The 18,012-nt window shown below is 36.5% G+C and overlaps 1 protein-coding gene across 1 annotated transcript; it reads left to right on the top strand.

Annotated features, from left to right (window-relative positions):
• The first annotated feature begins 1,205 nt into the window (after window positions 1-1,205).
• On the top strand, window positions 1,206-3,273 carry LOC119522188 (zinc finger protein 782-like). Its single transcript, XM_037820822.1, has one exon. The coding sequence runs from the start codon at window positions 1,208-1,210 to the stop codon at window positions 3,236-3,238; it is 2,031 nt and encodes a 676-aa protein (XP_037676750.1). The 5' UTR covers window positions 1,206-1,207; the 3' UTR covers window positions 3,239-3,273.
• The last annotated feature ends 14,739 nt before the right edge of the window (window positions 3,274-18,012 follow it).

The raw sequence follows: 18,012 nt of genomic DNA, 5'->3' as shown, positions 1-18,012 counted from the left end.
GACAGCACCAACAACATACCCAAACTTGGTGCACCAATTGGACCCCACAAGAACCAGACCCCCACACACAACAAAGACAAAGTTGGGGAGAACTGACTTGAGGGGAACAGGTGACTCACGGATGCCACCTGCTGGTTAAAGTGTATGCCACCAAGCTATAGAACTGACAAATTAGAGATTGGGATTTGAATAATGAATCATATCCTAAAAGAACACTATGAAGTAAAGCAAATGCCAAGAGCCCAAAAACAAGAGAAAATTTTAAAGCATATGAAAAAAACAGATGATATGGATAACCCAAACCCAAACACCCAAATCAAAAGATCAGAGGAGACACAGTACTTGGAGCAATTAATCAAAGAACTAAAGACAAACAACAAGAGCATGGCACAGTATATAAAGGACATGAAGAAGACCCTAGAAGAGCATAAAGAAGAAATTGCAAGAGTAAATAAAAAAAATAGATGCTCTTATGTAAATAAAAGAAATTGTTGACCAAATTAAAAAGATTCTGGATACTCATAGTACAAGACTAGAGGAAGCTGATCAATGACTCAGCGAACTTGAGAACCACAGAATGGAAAATGAAAGAACAAAAGAAAGAATGGGGGAAAAATTAAAAAAAAATCAAAATGGATCTCAGGGATATGATAGATAAAATAAAACATCCAAATATAAGACTGAATGGGGCGCTCTCCCTTCTAAGCAGCTTTTCCGCCTGCCTGGGGTATTCCCCGTGAGGCTTCTCTCAAATAAAACTTTTTTCTTTCTTGTCTGCCGTTTGGCTTCGCCTTTCGAAAAAACTACTTTACAATTTCTTTCCTAAACACATAGGTAGTCATACATTTAGTAATGCAAGTTTCCCCAAATTTTTCCAAATGTCTTAAGAAAAGGCACAGCCAGAGCGCTGTCTCCTCAAGACGCCCACTCAAGCTTCCTGAGACCTTCCTGAGATCTCCGGTGTTTCTACAGGTTCGAGGGTATAGCTCGACCGGGAAAAAGTCGGCACCGAAGGCGGGAAGTCAGTGTGTTTATAACGTTATAACTTGGTGAGCATGACGGGGAGAGCTGGCCATGGGTCTGCGGACTCAGGAGAGAGAAAGGCCTGAGTAAATTCCAGCTCTGTCACCGGAAACCAGGGGCGAGATCAGGAACTTGGGGAAGCTGACCATAACAGGTCTCCACATTCTCCCAGGAGCCACAGAAAATGAAAAAATCTCAGGCCTCAGTGTCATTCAAGGACGGGGCTGTGGAGTTCACCCAGGAGGAGTGGCAGCACCTGGGCCCTGCTCAGAGGACCCTGTACAGAGATGTGATGCTGGAGAACTACAGCCACCTCGTCGCAGTCGGGTACTGCTTTACAAAACCAGAATTGATCTTCACATTGGAAAAAGGAGAAGACTCATGGTTATTAGAGGAAGGATTCCTGGACAGGAGCTATACAGAGCACTACCAACATGAGGAACTTAAGAGCTCAGAAAACCGAGGCAAACATTGGTGGCAGGTTTTATTCACCAACAAAATGTTGATTACAGAGCAAGAGAACATCTCGGGAACACCATGTAATCCGGACATAAACACTTTTCCTTCAAGAATAATACCTTTGAAATGTGACACTGTAGGACCTACTTACCTTGATCTAAGCGCATTGGCCTCACACTGTCAGTATTCAAAAGAGAGTGCTGATGAGGTTAATGTATTTGAGAAGTGGATCCACAGTATTGATGGCAGAACTCAAGCAGGAGAGGAATATTTTCATTGTAATAAAAACATGAAAGCCTTCAGTCAGGAGGAGGAAGTTATTCAGAATCAGGCAGTTCAGAGTTTGGGGCAACCTTTTGAAGATGGTGAATGTGGAAAAGCTTTCCTACAGAAAGCTGCCTTTTTTGCATCTATGAATGCCCACCCAAGTATGAAATCGTATAAATGCAATGAAGGTGGGGAAAACATGCTTGAAAAATCTATTATTGTATCTCAGAACATTCCTAAAGAACATAAGAGTCACGATGAGCTTAATGAATATAAATCTAATGAAAATGGGATAAAGTTCAGTAGGATCATTCAACTTCGAAAAATTGATACGGGAGGGAAGACTTTCAGCCATGATTCACATTTTAGAGAACATCACAGAATTCTTACAGAAGTGAAACCATTTGAATATGGAAAATTTTTCTGTCAGGATTCAGCCCTTCCAGTGCATCAGAGAACTCATACAACAGATAAGTCCTCTGATTATAACACATGTAGAGAGACATTCAGTTACCAGTCATCTTGCAGTGTATATCAGAGAACTCACACAAGGGAAAAACCCTATGAGTGTAAGGGATTTGGAAAGTCCTGTCCTATGAATTTACGCCCAGTTAGTCCTCAAATAAGTTACTCAAAGAAGAAGCCCCATGAATGTCATGAATGTGGGAAAACTTTCAGTGAGAAATCACAGCTAAGGAAACATCAGAGAACCCACAAAGGAGAGAAACCGTATAAATGTGATACATGTGAGAAAGCTTCTAGTGTAAAGATAGGTCTCAGAGTACATCAGAGAACTCACAAATGCGATAGACTCTTTGAATGCAGTGAGTGTGGGAAATCTTTCAACTATAAGTCAACCCTCATAGGACACCAGAGAACTCACACAGGGGAGAAACCCTTTAAATGTAATGAATGTGAGAAATCTTTCAGTTTTAGATCACACCTAGGGAATCATGAGCGAACACACATAAGGGAAAGACCATATAAATGTGATGAATGTGGAAAACATTTCAAACACAAGTCATCCCTTGGAAAACATCTTAGGAATCACACAATGGAGAAACCGTATGAATGTAATGAATGTGGAAAAGCTTTCAATCAGAATTCACTTCTTAGTTCACATCAGAGAACTCACACAGGAGAGAAACCGTATAATTGTAATCAGTATGCACAGTCTTTTAGCCAGAACTCAAGTCTCAGAAGACATGAGAGAATTCACACTGGTGAGAAACCCTATAAATGCGATGAATGTGGGAAATGTTTTAGACGGAAATCACACCTCACAGAACATCAGAGAACACACACAGGTGAGAAACTCGATGAATGTAATCAATGTGGAAAAGCTTTCAGTGAGCATTCAGGTCTAAGAAAACATAAGAGAACTCACACAGGTGAGAAACCCTATGAATGTAATCAATGTGGAAAAGCTTTCATGGACAAGTTGAGTCTAAAAAAACATCAGAGTACTCACACAGGTGAGAAACCCTAAGAATGTAATGAATGTGGGAAAACAGAATTCGTGTCTAAGAGAGCATCAGAAAACTCATAGAAGGGAGAAACTCTTTGAATGCAATGAATATGGGAAATCATTCAAATATAAGTCATCCCTTATAGTACATCAGAGAAATCACACAGGGGAGCGACTGAATGTAATGAATGTGAGAAATCTTTCAGTCATATCAGAATTAAGGAATCATCAGTGAACTAACATGGGTGAAACCCCATGAATATAATGAATGTGAGGAATCCACAGTGAACTCACACAGGGCAAAGAACATACAAATGTCATGAATGTGCAAAACCAGAAGGAAGTGTTGCCTAAGAAAACATCATAGAACTCAAAGAAGGGAGAAACTCGATGAATGTAATGAATGTGAAAAAGCTTTCTGTCAGAACTCAGTTCTAAGAAAACATCAGAGAATTCATACCAGAGATAAACACTATCATTGTAATCAGTGTGTTGGATCTTAGAGAGAAATCATATCTTAGAACACATCAAAGAACTTACAATTGGAGAAACCCCCGAAATGTGATGAATGTGGGAAATCTTTTAGGCAGAAATCACATTTTACAAGATATCAGAGAACTCACACAGGTGAGAAACCATATGAACGTAATGAATATGGAAAAGTTTTCAGCGAGAATTCAGTTCTAAGACATCAGAGGACTCACAGGAGAGAAAGCCTATAATTATAATCAGTGTGTAGAATGCTTTATCCAAACAACAGGCCTCAGAGTACATGAGAGAACTCACAGTACAAATGTGATGAATGTGGGAGAACTTTCAGCCAGAAAGCAAACCTTATAGAACATCAGAGAGCCCATACAGGGGATTAAACATACGAATGGTGATAGTTTGGGAAAACTCTGAGCTGGAAATCCTATCTCATGAAACCAGAGGAGATGCACAGGAAAGAAACCTTTTGTATAAATGAATGTTGGAAGTTCCTCTGCAAAATATCAACCTTCTTTAAATATCAAAGAAATTACTCAAGCGAGAACTTCTTGAAATATATTTTATATGGAATGTCTTTCAGTGATAGTATACTCCTTATTTGATAGCAGAGAATTCACCCAAGAATGAGAGCCTGTAAAAATAATTAACATGGGAAACATGCTTTGTGAACGCAACCTTCAGAAAACTCACACTTTTGAAAACTTCTAATGAAATAATAATGTGAACACTTTGTGCCAGGATCCATAACGCCTTCATGATGAGAGAAATCGAGTGAGAAAACCTAGAATGTAATAAGTGGATGGTAACCCTAAACCAAAAGCCAACCTTCTCAGTACAGCAGAAAATAACTTCAGTGTGAACATCTTCATGTATCAGAATAACAAGGAGACTCTGTGAAGGTAATGGATACAAAAAAAATCCTGCAGTATGTCCATGCTCAATTTGACTTAACCTGATATATCATCGAATGACTATTATTTGTCTACTAGTAACCTTTTCCTCTTTCCCCTTCTTGCACACTAAGTCTAATTTTCCCAACCTCTCCTTCATCGAAATAGCCTCATGTCATCAATCTCTAACTAGTGGAATGCAGGAATTGGTGACCAGACCCACTGAAGATAGCTCTCTAAAATTTCATTTTGTTCTGTCCCTTGTCAGAATGGAAAGGAACTTTTGGGAAGATAATCATGAGACTCATGCTCTTATGATGGGTAAGTACAAGATGGAAGGATCCAAGCCCAGAGAGTGACTATGGGACAGTTTTCTCCTCCATGTACACAGGAGAACTTAACATGACAAAGGAAATAAAGTTGTTTCTGATGAAATTCTGCAGGTTTGATATATGTAATACTGACATGCTTACCATAGGTTAATAAAATTTACAAATATGACCACTGTGAGACCTGTAAACTCAATGTATATCAGGAAATTCCTCAGGACCACCCCCTGACGACATCCTAAATTATCATCCCAGAATTATCCTTCATTGGGAAGCTGATAAATATCAGTGGAGAAATATAATATTTCAATACATACTGAAAATCCTTTACCGAAAATAAATCTCTCCTTCAATACAAAAAAAAAAAAAAAAAAAAAAAGACTCAATGGTGTCCCAGGAGGGAAAGAGAAGGGTAAAGGTCTAGAAAGACTATTCAAAGAAATTATTGGGGAAAACTTCCCAAACCTTCTACATAATATAAATACACAAAGCATAAATGCCCAATGAACTCCAAATAGAATAAATCCAAATAAACCCAATCCAAGACATATTCTGATCAGACTGTTGAATACTGAAGAGAAGGATCAAGTTCTGAAAGCAGCATGAGAAAAGCAATTCACCACATACAAAGGAAATAACATAAGACAAAGTAGTGACTACTCAGCAGCCACCATGGAGGCGAGAAGGCAGTGGCATGACATATTTAAAATTCTGAGGGAGAAAAATTTCCAACCAAGAATACTTTAACCAGCAAAACTCTCCTTCAAATTTGAGGGACAGCTTAAATTTTTCACAAACAAATACTGAGAGATTTTGCTAATAAAAGACCTGCCCTACTTCAGATACTAAAGGAGCCCTACTGACAGAGAAACAAAGAAAAGAGAGAGACATATAGAGAAATTTAACAGACATATACAGAACATTACATCCCAAATCACCAGGATACACATTCTTCTCTAGTGATCATGGAACTTTCTCCAGAATAGACCATATGCTGGGACATAAAACAAGCCTCAATAAATTTAAAAAAAAATTGAAATAATTCAAAGCACATTCTCTGACCACAATGGAATACAAATAGAAGTCAATAACCATCAGAGACTTAGAAAATTCACAAACAAATGGAGGTTAAAAATGAGGGGGAGATGAAAACATTCCCAGATAATCAAAAGCTGAGTGACTTCATCACCAGTAGATCAGTCCTATAAGAAATGCCAAAGGGAATTGTCCAGGCTGAAAGGAAGGGACACTAAACAATTGACTGAAACCACATGAAGAAATAAAGATTTCCAGTAAAGATCACATGGTAAATACAAATACCAATACTACTGTATTTTTGATTTATAACTGCACTATTTACTTCCTACAGGATCTAAACTGTAATGATAAATCAGTGGTTTTGGACTCAATGTAAAATATGTAATTTTTGACAAGAACTACATAAAGGTGGGGGAATGGAGGAGTATAGGAACATAGTTCATGTGTCCTATTGAAGTTAAGTTGGTATCAAAGAGAACAAGATTGTTATAGACTTAAGATGTTAAATTTAAGCCCCATGGTAAACACAAAGAAAGTATCAGAGAATATGATCATAGAGATGAAAAGTAGAGTATGGGTTACAAGAAGTGGGGGAAGGGGCAATGGGGAGTTAATAAGAAATGAGTGTAGGGTTTCTGTTTGGGGTGAAGGGAAATTTCTAGTAATGGATGGTGGGAAGGTGATGGCAATGCAACATTGTGACTGTGATTAATCCCACTAAATGGAATGCTTGGGAGGGGTTAGAAGGGGAAGATTTATGCTGTAGATATGTTTCAACAATTGGAAAAAAAGTCTAAATAGATAATGACAATTAAATGCCATAGATGATCCTGGACGAGATCTAAGAACAGAGGAGAAAAGGCTCAAAAGGACACAATTGATACATAAGGGAAAAAATGAAATATACAATATAAGCTTTATATCATTGTTAAATTTCTTGAACTTCTTAACTACACTTAATGTGATTCCATAAATGAATATTCTTGTTCATGGGAAATGTATATGTGAATTACATTATTTGTTCAAGGATGTGTGCAACTGGCTCTCATATGATCAGAAGACAGAGCAATAGATGATGGATGATAGAGAGGGAGAGAGGGAAAGAAAGAAATGGTAAAATGACAAAATATTAAAGTTGGTAGATCAGGGTATCAGTGGAGGGGAGTTAGGGTATGCTGGAGTTCTGCATATGGGGTTTGTATTATTTTTGCAACTGTTCCTGTAAGTTTGAATTTATTTCAAAATAAAAAAAAAGTAAGTGGATTAAACTTTCCAGTCAAAATGCAGAGATTGGCAGAATGAATAAAAAAGCATGAGTAAATAAAGAGACTCATATTAAATTCAAGGTGAAAAGTAGATTGAAAGTGAAAAGAATGAAAATATATATACCATAGAAATATTAACCAAAAGAGAGTTGGAGTACATACATTTTAATACCAGATAAAATATACTTTAAGTAAAAAATTGTTAGGAGGAAAAACAAGGCCACTATATACTGATAAATGTGTCAATTCTTCAAAAAGACATAATGATTATAAATATATACACAAGTAATGGCAGACCGCCAAAATGTAAATATCAAATATTGATGTATTTGAAGGAGAAATTGATGATTCAACATTAATTGTAGGAGACTTCAATATGCCACTTTCAATGACAGATAAAACATCTACACACCAGATCAATAAGGAAAAGGAAAACTTGAAAGATACTATAAACCAAATAGACCCAAGACATGTATGGAAAAAGTCACCCAACAGATGGAAAATGCACATCCTTCTCTAGTACGCATGAATCATTCTTCAGGACAGACAATATGCTAGATCACAAAGCAAGTCACAATAAAATAAAATGAATTGAAATCATACATTGTAAGTTCTAACAGTGCCCTCTTAAACAACTGGTGGGTTAAAGAGGAAATCATAAGGGAAATTAGGAAATATGTTGAGGTGAATGAAAATGAAAATGAAACATACCACAAAGACAGTGATGAGAGGGAAATATATAGCTCTAAATGCATACATTAAATAAGAAGAATGATTTCAAATTAGACAACTGGAAGATTAAGAAAAAAGAGAGTAAACTAAGCCATAGAGAGAAGGAAGAAATAACAAAGACTAGAGCAGAGATAAAAGGAAGAGAATAAAAATATAGATAGAATCAACAAAAACAAAAGTTAGTTCTTTGAAAAGCCCCATGTTTTGGTTTGCTGAAGCTGCTGAAATGCAATATAGCAGACATGGATTGGCTTTTACAATGGGAATTTATTAAGTTACAATTTACAGTTCTTAGGACATGACAATGTCCAAATTAAGGCATCAGTAGGAGGATACCTTCTCCAAAGAAAGGCCACCAGCAGCTGGGAAACCTCTGTCACATGGGAAGGCACATGGCCAGCATCTGCTGGTCCTTCTCTCCAGGTTCCATTGCTTTCAGCTTCTGGCTTCAATTTCTGTAGGTCCATGCTTGCTTCTCCTGAGGCTTTCCTCTCTCCCTATGAGCTCTCTTTTATCCTTATAAAGGACTCCAGTAAAAGGATTAAGAGCCACCTTGAATGGGCTAGGTCACATCTCAATTGAAATAAGCTAACCAAAAGTCCCAACCCATAATAGGTCTACACCCAAAAAGATGGATCAAAAGAACATGGGCTTTTCTGGGTTACATAACAGCTCCAAACTAGCACACTCTATTAAATCAACAAAACTTTAGCTAGACAGAGTTATTAAAAGATTCAACACAATTGCAATCAAAATTCCAACAGCCTTATTTGTAGAAATACAAAAGCTTATCATCAAATGTATATGGAAGGATAAGTGACCCTGAACAACCAAAATCATCCTGAAGAATGAAGTTGGAGGATTCACACTTCCTTACTTTAAAACTTATTACAAACCTACAGTAACAAAAGAGTATGGTACTGGCACAAGAACAAAATTATGGTCCAATGGAATTGAATTGAGAGTTCAGTAACAAACAGACCTATGGCCAACTATTTTTGACAAGGGTGCCAAGTCCACTCAATGGGAAAAGGATACTCTTCAATAAATGGTGCTATGAAAACTGGATATCCATATGCAAAGAATGAAAGTGGACCCCTACCTCACACCATACAGACAATTAACTCAAAATAGACCAAACACCTAAATATAAGACCTCAAACTATAAACTATAAGCTATAAAATCTCCTAGAAGAAGTATCTACAAGACATTGTTTCAGGCAATGGTTACTTAGACTTTACACCAAAAGCATGAACAACAACAACAAAAAATAGATAAATGGGAACTCATCAAAATTAAAAACTTTTGTGCATCAAAGGACTTCATCATGGAAGTAAAAAGATAATCTACAGAGTGGGAAAAAATATTTGGAAACTACATATCCAATAGAGTTAATTTCAAGAATATATAAAGACATCCTACAAATCAACAAAAAGACAAACAACCCAGTTAAAAAGTTGGAAAAAGATTTCAAAAACATTTATCCAAAGAAGATGTACAAATGGCCATAAGCACATTAAAAGATGCTCAACATCATTATCCATTTCAGAAATGCAAATCAAATTCACAATGATATACTATTTTATACCACTAGTATGGCTACGACAAAAAAAAAGTGTAGGAGAGGATAAGGAGAAATAAGAATAATACTCATTCACTGTTGGTGGGAATGTAAAATGGTGCAGCCACTGTGGAAAACATTTTGCAGTTTCTCAAAAAGTTAAGAATAGAATTACCATATGACTCAGCAATCCAACTTCTATTTATATACCCCAAAGAACTGAAAGTAGGGACTCGAATAGATACTTGCACACCAATGTTCATCGTGGCATTACTCACAATTGTGAAGAGGTGGAAGCAACCTGTATGTCCATCAACAGATGAATGTGGTATACACATACAATGAAATATTATTTGGCCATTAAAAAGAATGCAGTTCTAACACATGCTACAACATGGACATCATGTTGAGTGAAATTAGCCAGAAACAAAAGAACAAATATTTTTTGAACTCAAGTATATGAAATAAAAAGAATATGCACATTCATAAAGTCAGAAACTATAATACAGTTACCAGGGGACTGGAGAGGGTGGGGAATGGGGAGTTAATGTTTAATTGGTATTAAGCAAAACTTTGAGAATGTAATTAACACCACTGAATAGTATATTTGAAAGTGGATAAAGTGAGAAATTTTAGGTTGCATAAAATTACAAAAAAAAAAAAACACACATCTGTACAACACAATGAGAGAACCCTAATGTAAACTATGGGCTATAATTCATGGCATAATTACAATAGTAATGTTTCATTAGTTAAAACAAAATTATCACACTAATTCAAAATGGTAATAATAGGTAAAACTGTTTGCATGTGTGTGGGGGGAATATATTATAACTCTGTACTTTCTGTATGAGTTTTCGTATAAACCCACAACTGCTCTAATTCAAAGAAATATTAGCTTACTGAATCCAGCGGCATATTACAAGTCTTACACACTATCCATTGTTCAAGGAAGATTTATCCCAGGAATGCAAGGGTGGCTCAACAGATGAAAATCAATCAATATAATATACAACATTAATAGAATGAAGGGAAAAATGACATGAACATCTCAATTAATGCAGAAAAAGCATTTCACAAAATCCAGCATGCTTTCATGACAAAAACACTCAATAAACTAGGGGTATAAGGGAACTTCCTCAACATGATAAAGGACATCTATGAAAAACCCACAGCTAACATCATACATAATGGTGAAAACCTGAATGCTTTATCCATAAGATCAAGAACAAAACAAGTATGTCTACTTTCATTACCTCTATTTGATATTGATAATGGCAGTTCTAGCCAAGGAATTAGGCAAGAAAAAGATGCAGTGTACAGATTTGAACTGAACAAGTAAAACTATCTCAATTTGCAGGTGTTTGACCTTATATATAGAAAATCTTAAAGAATCTTAAAAAATTATATTTTAGCTAATAAATGATTTCAGCAAAGCTGAACGATACAAGAAAAATATAAAAAATAATCAGTTGCTTTTCGATTAACAATAAACAATTAGTAGATTTAAGAAAATGATTTTATTTAAAACATAATAAAAAGAGTAAAATGCTGAGGAATAAATTTAACCACAGAAGTGTAAGATTTGTGCACTGACAACTACAAAATATTGTTGAAAGAAATTTAAAAATAAATAGAAGGATATCCCATGTTAATGGAGAGGAATGGTAAGTATTAAGATGGCAATATATTCCAAAGGTATCTACAGATTCAATGAAATCCTTAACAAAATTCCACCTGCTTTTTTCCCAGAAAATCTCATTCTAAAATCCACATGGAATTACAAGTTACCCCAAATAGCCAAAAATCTTGAAAAGGAAAACCTAAGTTGGAAGACTCAAACTACATGACTTCAAAACTTACTATAAAACTAGAGTTAACACGCCAGTGGTGATATTCTCATAAGTATATACATCTAAACCAATGGAATAGAATTGAAAGTTCAGAAATAAACCAATACATTTATGGTAAGTATGGTAAGCTTATTTTCAACAAGGGGGGGCAAGACCATTCTATGGAAAAAGAGCTTAGTCTTTTAAATAAATGGTGCCGGGACAACTGAATATACAAAGAATGCCTGTGGGTCCCAACCTTACACCACATACAAAAATTAAACCAAATGGATCAAAGACCTAAATGTAAGAACTAAAACTATAAAACTCTTAGAAGTATGTATACATCAATACCTGCATAGCGTTGGATTATGGAACAGTTTTGATATGACATCAAAAACAATCAAAGAAAAAATAGCTAAATTGGATTTCATCAAAATTAAAATGTTTTATGCAAAGGATAGTAATAAGAAAGTGAAAAGACAACCCACAAATGGATGAAAATATTTGCAAATCATTTATCTGATAAGAGTCTAGTATCTAGAATATATAAAAAACTCTTTTTTTTCACCTTTAACACATTTTTACTAAAGGAGCACTTAAGGTAAAAGGAAAAGTTTACAATGTAAAAATTAATTGATACATTACCAAGCCTGGGAGCCCCTCTTCTCCAGATGCGGCTGGACATGAGATCAGAGAGAGCTCCCCCTTGTATCAGTTACAGAATAAAAATCATATTCTATTTTTACATTAAATGATGCTTTGTGAACATGAATGGTTCAAGATCAAAGGAAGGTATCCACGTTATCAGAGTCTTAGCCTTGAATGCCTGTAAAACTCTACTGATAATATTTTTACTAGTTAAGCTATGATTTTTTAAGAGTAATGTAACATACTTTAACTTGTATAAAAATTAGAAAAGAGATTACTATTGCTTGTCTCTAACTTATTAATATAGTTTTTTTTCATTTTATTCTATGGATTAGTTTAGCCATTACATCATATTGATAAACATACACTCAATTTGGACTGCATTCAACCTTGCTATATTATTTATGACTTCTCTATGATTAAAGTAACAGCTGCAGCCCATCCTGTTTTCACAGATGACTGTGATTACATGATGTCTAAATCTAAGAAGGCTGAGAGGCCCTTTCTGCTTTCTTACCAAATATTAACAGTTCTTTCAAATGTTTAGCTTCTCCTTCAGTATAATTTTATTTTTTAATTTTATTTTCAAATAAATTCAAACTTACAGGAACATTGCAAAAACAATACAAACCCCATACACAGAACTCCAGCATACCCTGACCCCCTCCCCCCATACTCCGATCCACCAACTTTAACATGCTATCACACCACCATTTCTCTTTCCCTACCTATCATCCATCATCTATTGCTCTGTCTTCTGAACATATGAGAGCAAGCTGCACACATCCTTAAACAAACACTATAATTCACATATACAATTCCCATGAACAAGAACATTCTTTTATGCAATCCCACTAAGCACAGCTAAGAAGTTCAAGAAATTCAACATTGATACAAAGCTTACATTCTATATTTCCTTTTTTTTTTTCTTATGTCCCAACTGTGTCCCTTTGAGCCTCCTGTCCTCCATCCTCAGATCCCATCCAGGATCATCCTTGGCATTCAATTGTCATCTATTTAGGCTGTATTTTTTTTTCAATTATGGAAACACATACAGCCTAAATCTTCCCATTCCACCCCCTCCCTAGGATTACATTAGAGGGATTAATTCCATTAGTGGGAATGTTGTAATGCTATCACGTTCCCACCATCCATTACTAGAAATTTCCCTTCACCTTAAACAGCAACCCTACACTGATTTCTTAACTCCCCATTGCCCCTTCCCCCACTTCTCATAACCCATACTCTACTTTTCATCTTTGTGGTCATATTCTCTGATAATTTCTTTGTGTATACTGTGGGGCTTAAAATTAACCTCTTAAACCCATAACAATTTTGTTTTTCTTTGATACCAACTTAACTTCAATAGGACACATAAACTATGTTCCTATACTCCTCCATTCCCCCACCTTTATATAGTTCTTGTAAAAATTACATATTTTACATTGAGTCCAAAACCACCGATTTGTCATTAGAGTTTGTGTATTTTATATCATGTAGGAAGGAAATAGTGGAGTTACAAATCAAAAATTATTGACTTCTATTTGTATTCCATTGTGGTCAGAGAATGTGCTTTGAATATATTCAATTGTTTTTTTTTTTTTTTTTTTTTAATTTATTGAGGCTTGTTTTATGTCCCAGCATATGGTTTATTCTGGAGAAAGATCCATGATCTCTACAGAAAAATGTGTGCCCTGGTGATTCGGGATGTAAGGTTCTATATATGTCTGTTAAAGTTCTCTGTATCTCTCTCTCCTTTCTTTGTTTCTCTGTCAGTAGGTCTCCCTTTAGTATCTGAAGTAGGGCAGGTCTTTTATTGGCAAAATCTCTCAGTATTTGTTTGTGAAAAATTTAAGCTGTCCCTCAAATTTGAAGGAGAGTTTTGCTGGATCAAGTATTCTTGGTTGGAAATTTTTCTCTCTCAGAATTTTAAATATGTCATGCCACTGCATTCTTGCCTCCATGGTGGCCACTGAGTAGTCACTACTTAGTCTTATGTTACTTCCTTTGTATGTGGTGAATTGCTTTTCTCTTGCTGCTTTCAGAACTTGCTCCTTCTCTTCAGTATTTGACATTCTGTTCAGAATATGTCTTAGATTTGGTTTATTTGGATTTATTCTATTTGGAGTTCACAGGGCATTTATGTTTTGTGTATTTATATTGTGTAGAAGGTTTGGGAAGTTTTCCCCAACAATTTCTTTGAATACTCTTTCTAGACCTTTACCCTTCTCTTCCCCTTCTGGAACACCAATGAGTCTTAAATTTGGATGTTTTATTTTATCTATTGTATCCCTGAGATCCATTTCAATTTTTTTGATTTTTTTCTCCATTCTTTTGTTCTTTCATTTTCTGTTCTGTGGTCCTCTAGGACACTGAGTCATTGTTCAACTTCCTCTAATCTTGTATTATGAGTATCCAGAGTCTTTTTAATTTGGCCAACAGTTTCTTTCATTTCCATAAGATCTTCTATTTTTTATTTACTCTTGCAATTTCTTTTTTATGCTCTTCTAGGGTCTTCTTTATGTCCTTTATATCCTGTTCCATATTCTTCTTCATGTCCTTTATGTCCTGTGCCACACTCTTGTTCTTTGATTGTATTTCTTTGATTAATTGCGCCAAGTACTGTGTCTCTTCTGATATTTGATTTGGGTGTTTAGGATTGGGTTCTCCATATCGTCTGGTTTTATCATATGCTTTAAGATTTTCTGTTGTTTTTGGCCTCTTGGCATTTGCTTTGCTTGATAGGGTTCTTTCAAGATATAAAAAATACCAATCTAATTTTTCAGATTTACAACTTGGTGGTGTATACTTTCTCTAACTAACCAGCAGATGGTGTCTGTGGGTCACCTATTCCCCTCAAGTAAGTTCTTCTCAACTTTGTCTTTGTGGTGTGTGGGGAAATGATTCTTGTGGGGTTCAATTTGTGAACTCAGTTTGGGTGGGTTTTGGTGCTTTCTGCCCTGAATGTGGGGCATGTGTCTTGGTGGTTAGGGAGGCAGGGCAGCTTTAATAATCAAACCTCCCAGTTGTTCCCAGAGATTCAAGGCTGTTGCAAGAGTCTAAGCCTTCATTTCAGTTTTACCCCAGATTTTCTCTGCCACTGACCCACAAGTCCCCAGCATTGACATAGCATCCCTGGGTTTTCTGAGTGGGCCCCCCTTCTCAGCTGTGATCTTCCAGGACCTCTGCTGAGGGAAGGCTGTGCTACGTCACATGTGCAAGCCATCCCTCAAGGGAAGCCCCGGGCCTCTGGGCTGTGCAGGGGTGCTCCCAGCCTGATGCAAAGATGGCTGAATGGGGTGTCTCAACCCCCCACTTTTCTCACAGCTCTGCATTCCCAGCTCTGATACAACTAGCTGTGTGTGCACCCAAGTCCACTGTCCATAGCCGATATTGTGGCATGTGTGTGGTACTGTGGGATACACACCCTGTCACACTGGGTTTCCTGGCATGGCTCTGGGCTGTGGGTCCGCCCTGGACAGGAGTGTCTCCAGCCCGCCAAGGAGCCGGCTGCAAGCAGCATGGTTTCTTTCTCCTTTTGGCTCTCCTCTCTGGCCCCCTGGCCCTGGGGGAATCAGCAGCGGTCTATCCTCCATGCCAGACACCGAGAGGTTGACACAGCCCACTCCTGCCGTGCTTCACTGCGTGGTTCTCACCATCATAACTGCAGCCACACCTGGGTTTTTTTTTTTTTCTTTTTAAAAAGAACTAGTCCATCTCCAAATGCCAACCCCTGGTTTCCCCACACTGCAGCATGGCCACGGGACTTTCAGCCAGCTTACTGACTCATTTCAGAATGCAGACTCCTGGTTTCACCAAGTGCACAGTCCCTGTGGTTTTAGCAGACCTTGTCCAGCTGGTGCATTGCTAGAACTGGTGTTCTGGGTCACTTTCTGGTTTTTATCTAGTATTTTTCATGGAGGTGTTTTTTTGCCCTGTCTCACCTAGCCACCATCTCAGGTTCTGAGATATATAAACAACTCTTACAACTCAACAATGAAAAGACAAATAGCCCAAGTAAAAAACAGACAAAAGATTTGGAGATATGTTTTTTTAAACAGGATATAGAAGTGGCCAATAAACAAATGAAAAGATCCTCAACATCATTAGCTATTACAGAAATGCAAATCAAAACCACAGTGACATACCACTTCATACCTACTAAGAATGCTATAATCAAAAAGATAGACAACCCAAGTTTCCATCAACAGATTAATGAATAAACAAAATGTGATATAAACATACAATGGAATATTATTCAGTCATAAAAAGGAATGAAGTTATGAAGACATCATGTTGAGTAAAATAAGCTAGACACAAAAAGACAAATATCACATAATCTCACTATTATGAAATACCTTGAATAAGCAAATTCATAGAGACAAAAAGTAATCACAGGTTACTATGGGCTGGACAATACGGGGAATGGGGAGTTATTGATTAATGGCTGCATAGTTTCTGTTTGAGGTGATAAAAAATTTTGGGTTAATTCCTCCCCCCTACATGGGACATGACTTCCAGGGATATAAGTCTCCCTGGCAATGTGGGACATGACTCTAAGGGATGAGCCTGGCCCTGGCATCATGGGATTGAGAATGCCTTCTTGACCAAAAGGGGTAAGATAAATGAAACAAAATAGTTTCAGTGGCTAAGATATTTCAAATAGAGTTGAGAAGTCATTCTGGAGGTTAAATTTGTGCAAGCTTCAGCTAGATATTACAAATTGCCATAGTATGCCAAGCTGCAACCAACAGTATTCCTGAATACCCTAAGGACTACCCTGTGCTCTATCTGATACTTTATAAAAGTTTTACATAGTAAGTTCATTTTTTCAGAAACTTAAGGCCTCCAGTTGTTTCTATGCCAAATAAGCCCTGAAACTTAGAGGTACCAGTCTCTCCGAGAACATCAACCAGTTTCATTCCTCCACTCCATAAGGGTGACAGCACAAAGAAGTTAAAATGGTCAGGTCATTGCCCAGATATCCCTGAAGATGGAGAAAATTACCAAATGAGAGGGAGGAAGTATAACTGAGAAATTAGGATTTTAAAATGATTATGACTACTGACTCATTATCCAGATACTTCTTTTTTAGTTTATAGTGTACTAGAATAGCCAGAAGGAAATACCTGAAAGAGCTGAACTGTAATCCAGCAGCTTTGATCCTTGATAATGATTGTACAGCTATGTAGCTTTTATCATATTGACTGTGTGATTGTAAAAATCTTGTGACTGACACTCCCTTTATCCAATGTATTGGTAGATGAATAATAGAATAAAGACCTACATGAAAAAAATAGGTTGGGAATATGGAAAAAATAACCCTATGCAAATTATGGACAATAGTTATAGTATTACTTTAATAATTTTTCATCAATTGTAACAAATGCAACTACTGTCAGAAAATAGTAGAATCACAAAAAAGTGTTATCATCAGTTGTAACAAATTTCCCACACCAATGCAAGTGTTGGTGTTGGGATGGTGTATGGGAATCCTGTTCTTATGCATGATTGTTCTGTAAACCCACAACTTCTCTAATAAAAAAACATTTTTAATAAAAAAAGTTTGTGTAATAGATGTTGTTGATGGTAGCACAATATTGTGAATGCAATTATACTACTGAATTGTACACTTGAAAGTGGTTACAATGGGAAATTTTGAGTTGTATAGATATTACTACAATAACAAGTTTAAGAAACAACAGACAATAAGTGTGGGGGTGAGGATATGGAGAAATTGTAATTCTCATACATTACTGGTGGAAAAGTAAAACGGTGCAACCACAGTGTTAAACAGTGTGACAATTGCTCAATATTTAGACATAGGCTTACCATATGACACAACAATTCTACTCCTAGGAACTTTGAAAGCATGCTAAGTGAAAGCAGCCAGGCACAAAATGTTACATATTGTGTGATACTGTTTACATGAAATGTATAGAATAGGCAAATCCATGGAGACTGAAAATAGATTAATGGTTTCCAGGGAATGGGAGGAGGGGAAATT

This window comes from Choloepus didactylus, chromosome X (genome assembly GCF_015220235.1).
Source record: "Choloepus didactylus isolate mChoDid1 chromosome X, mChoDid1.pri, whole genome shotgun sequence".
NCBI lineage: Eukaryota > Metazoa > Chordata > Mammalia > Pilosa > Megalonychidae > Choloepus > Choloepus didactylus.
Note: the sequence above shows the minus strand (reverse complement) of the source record. Positions and strands in the feature narration are given on the sequence as shown.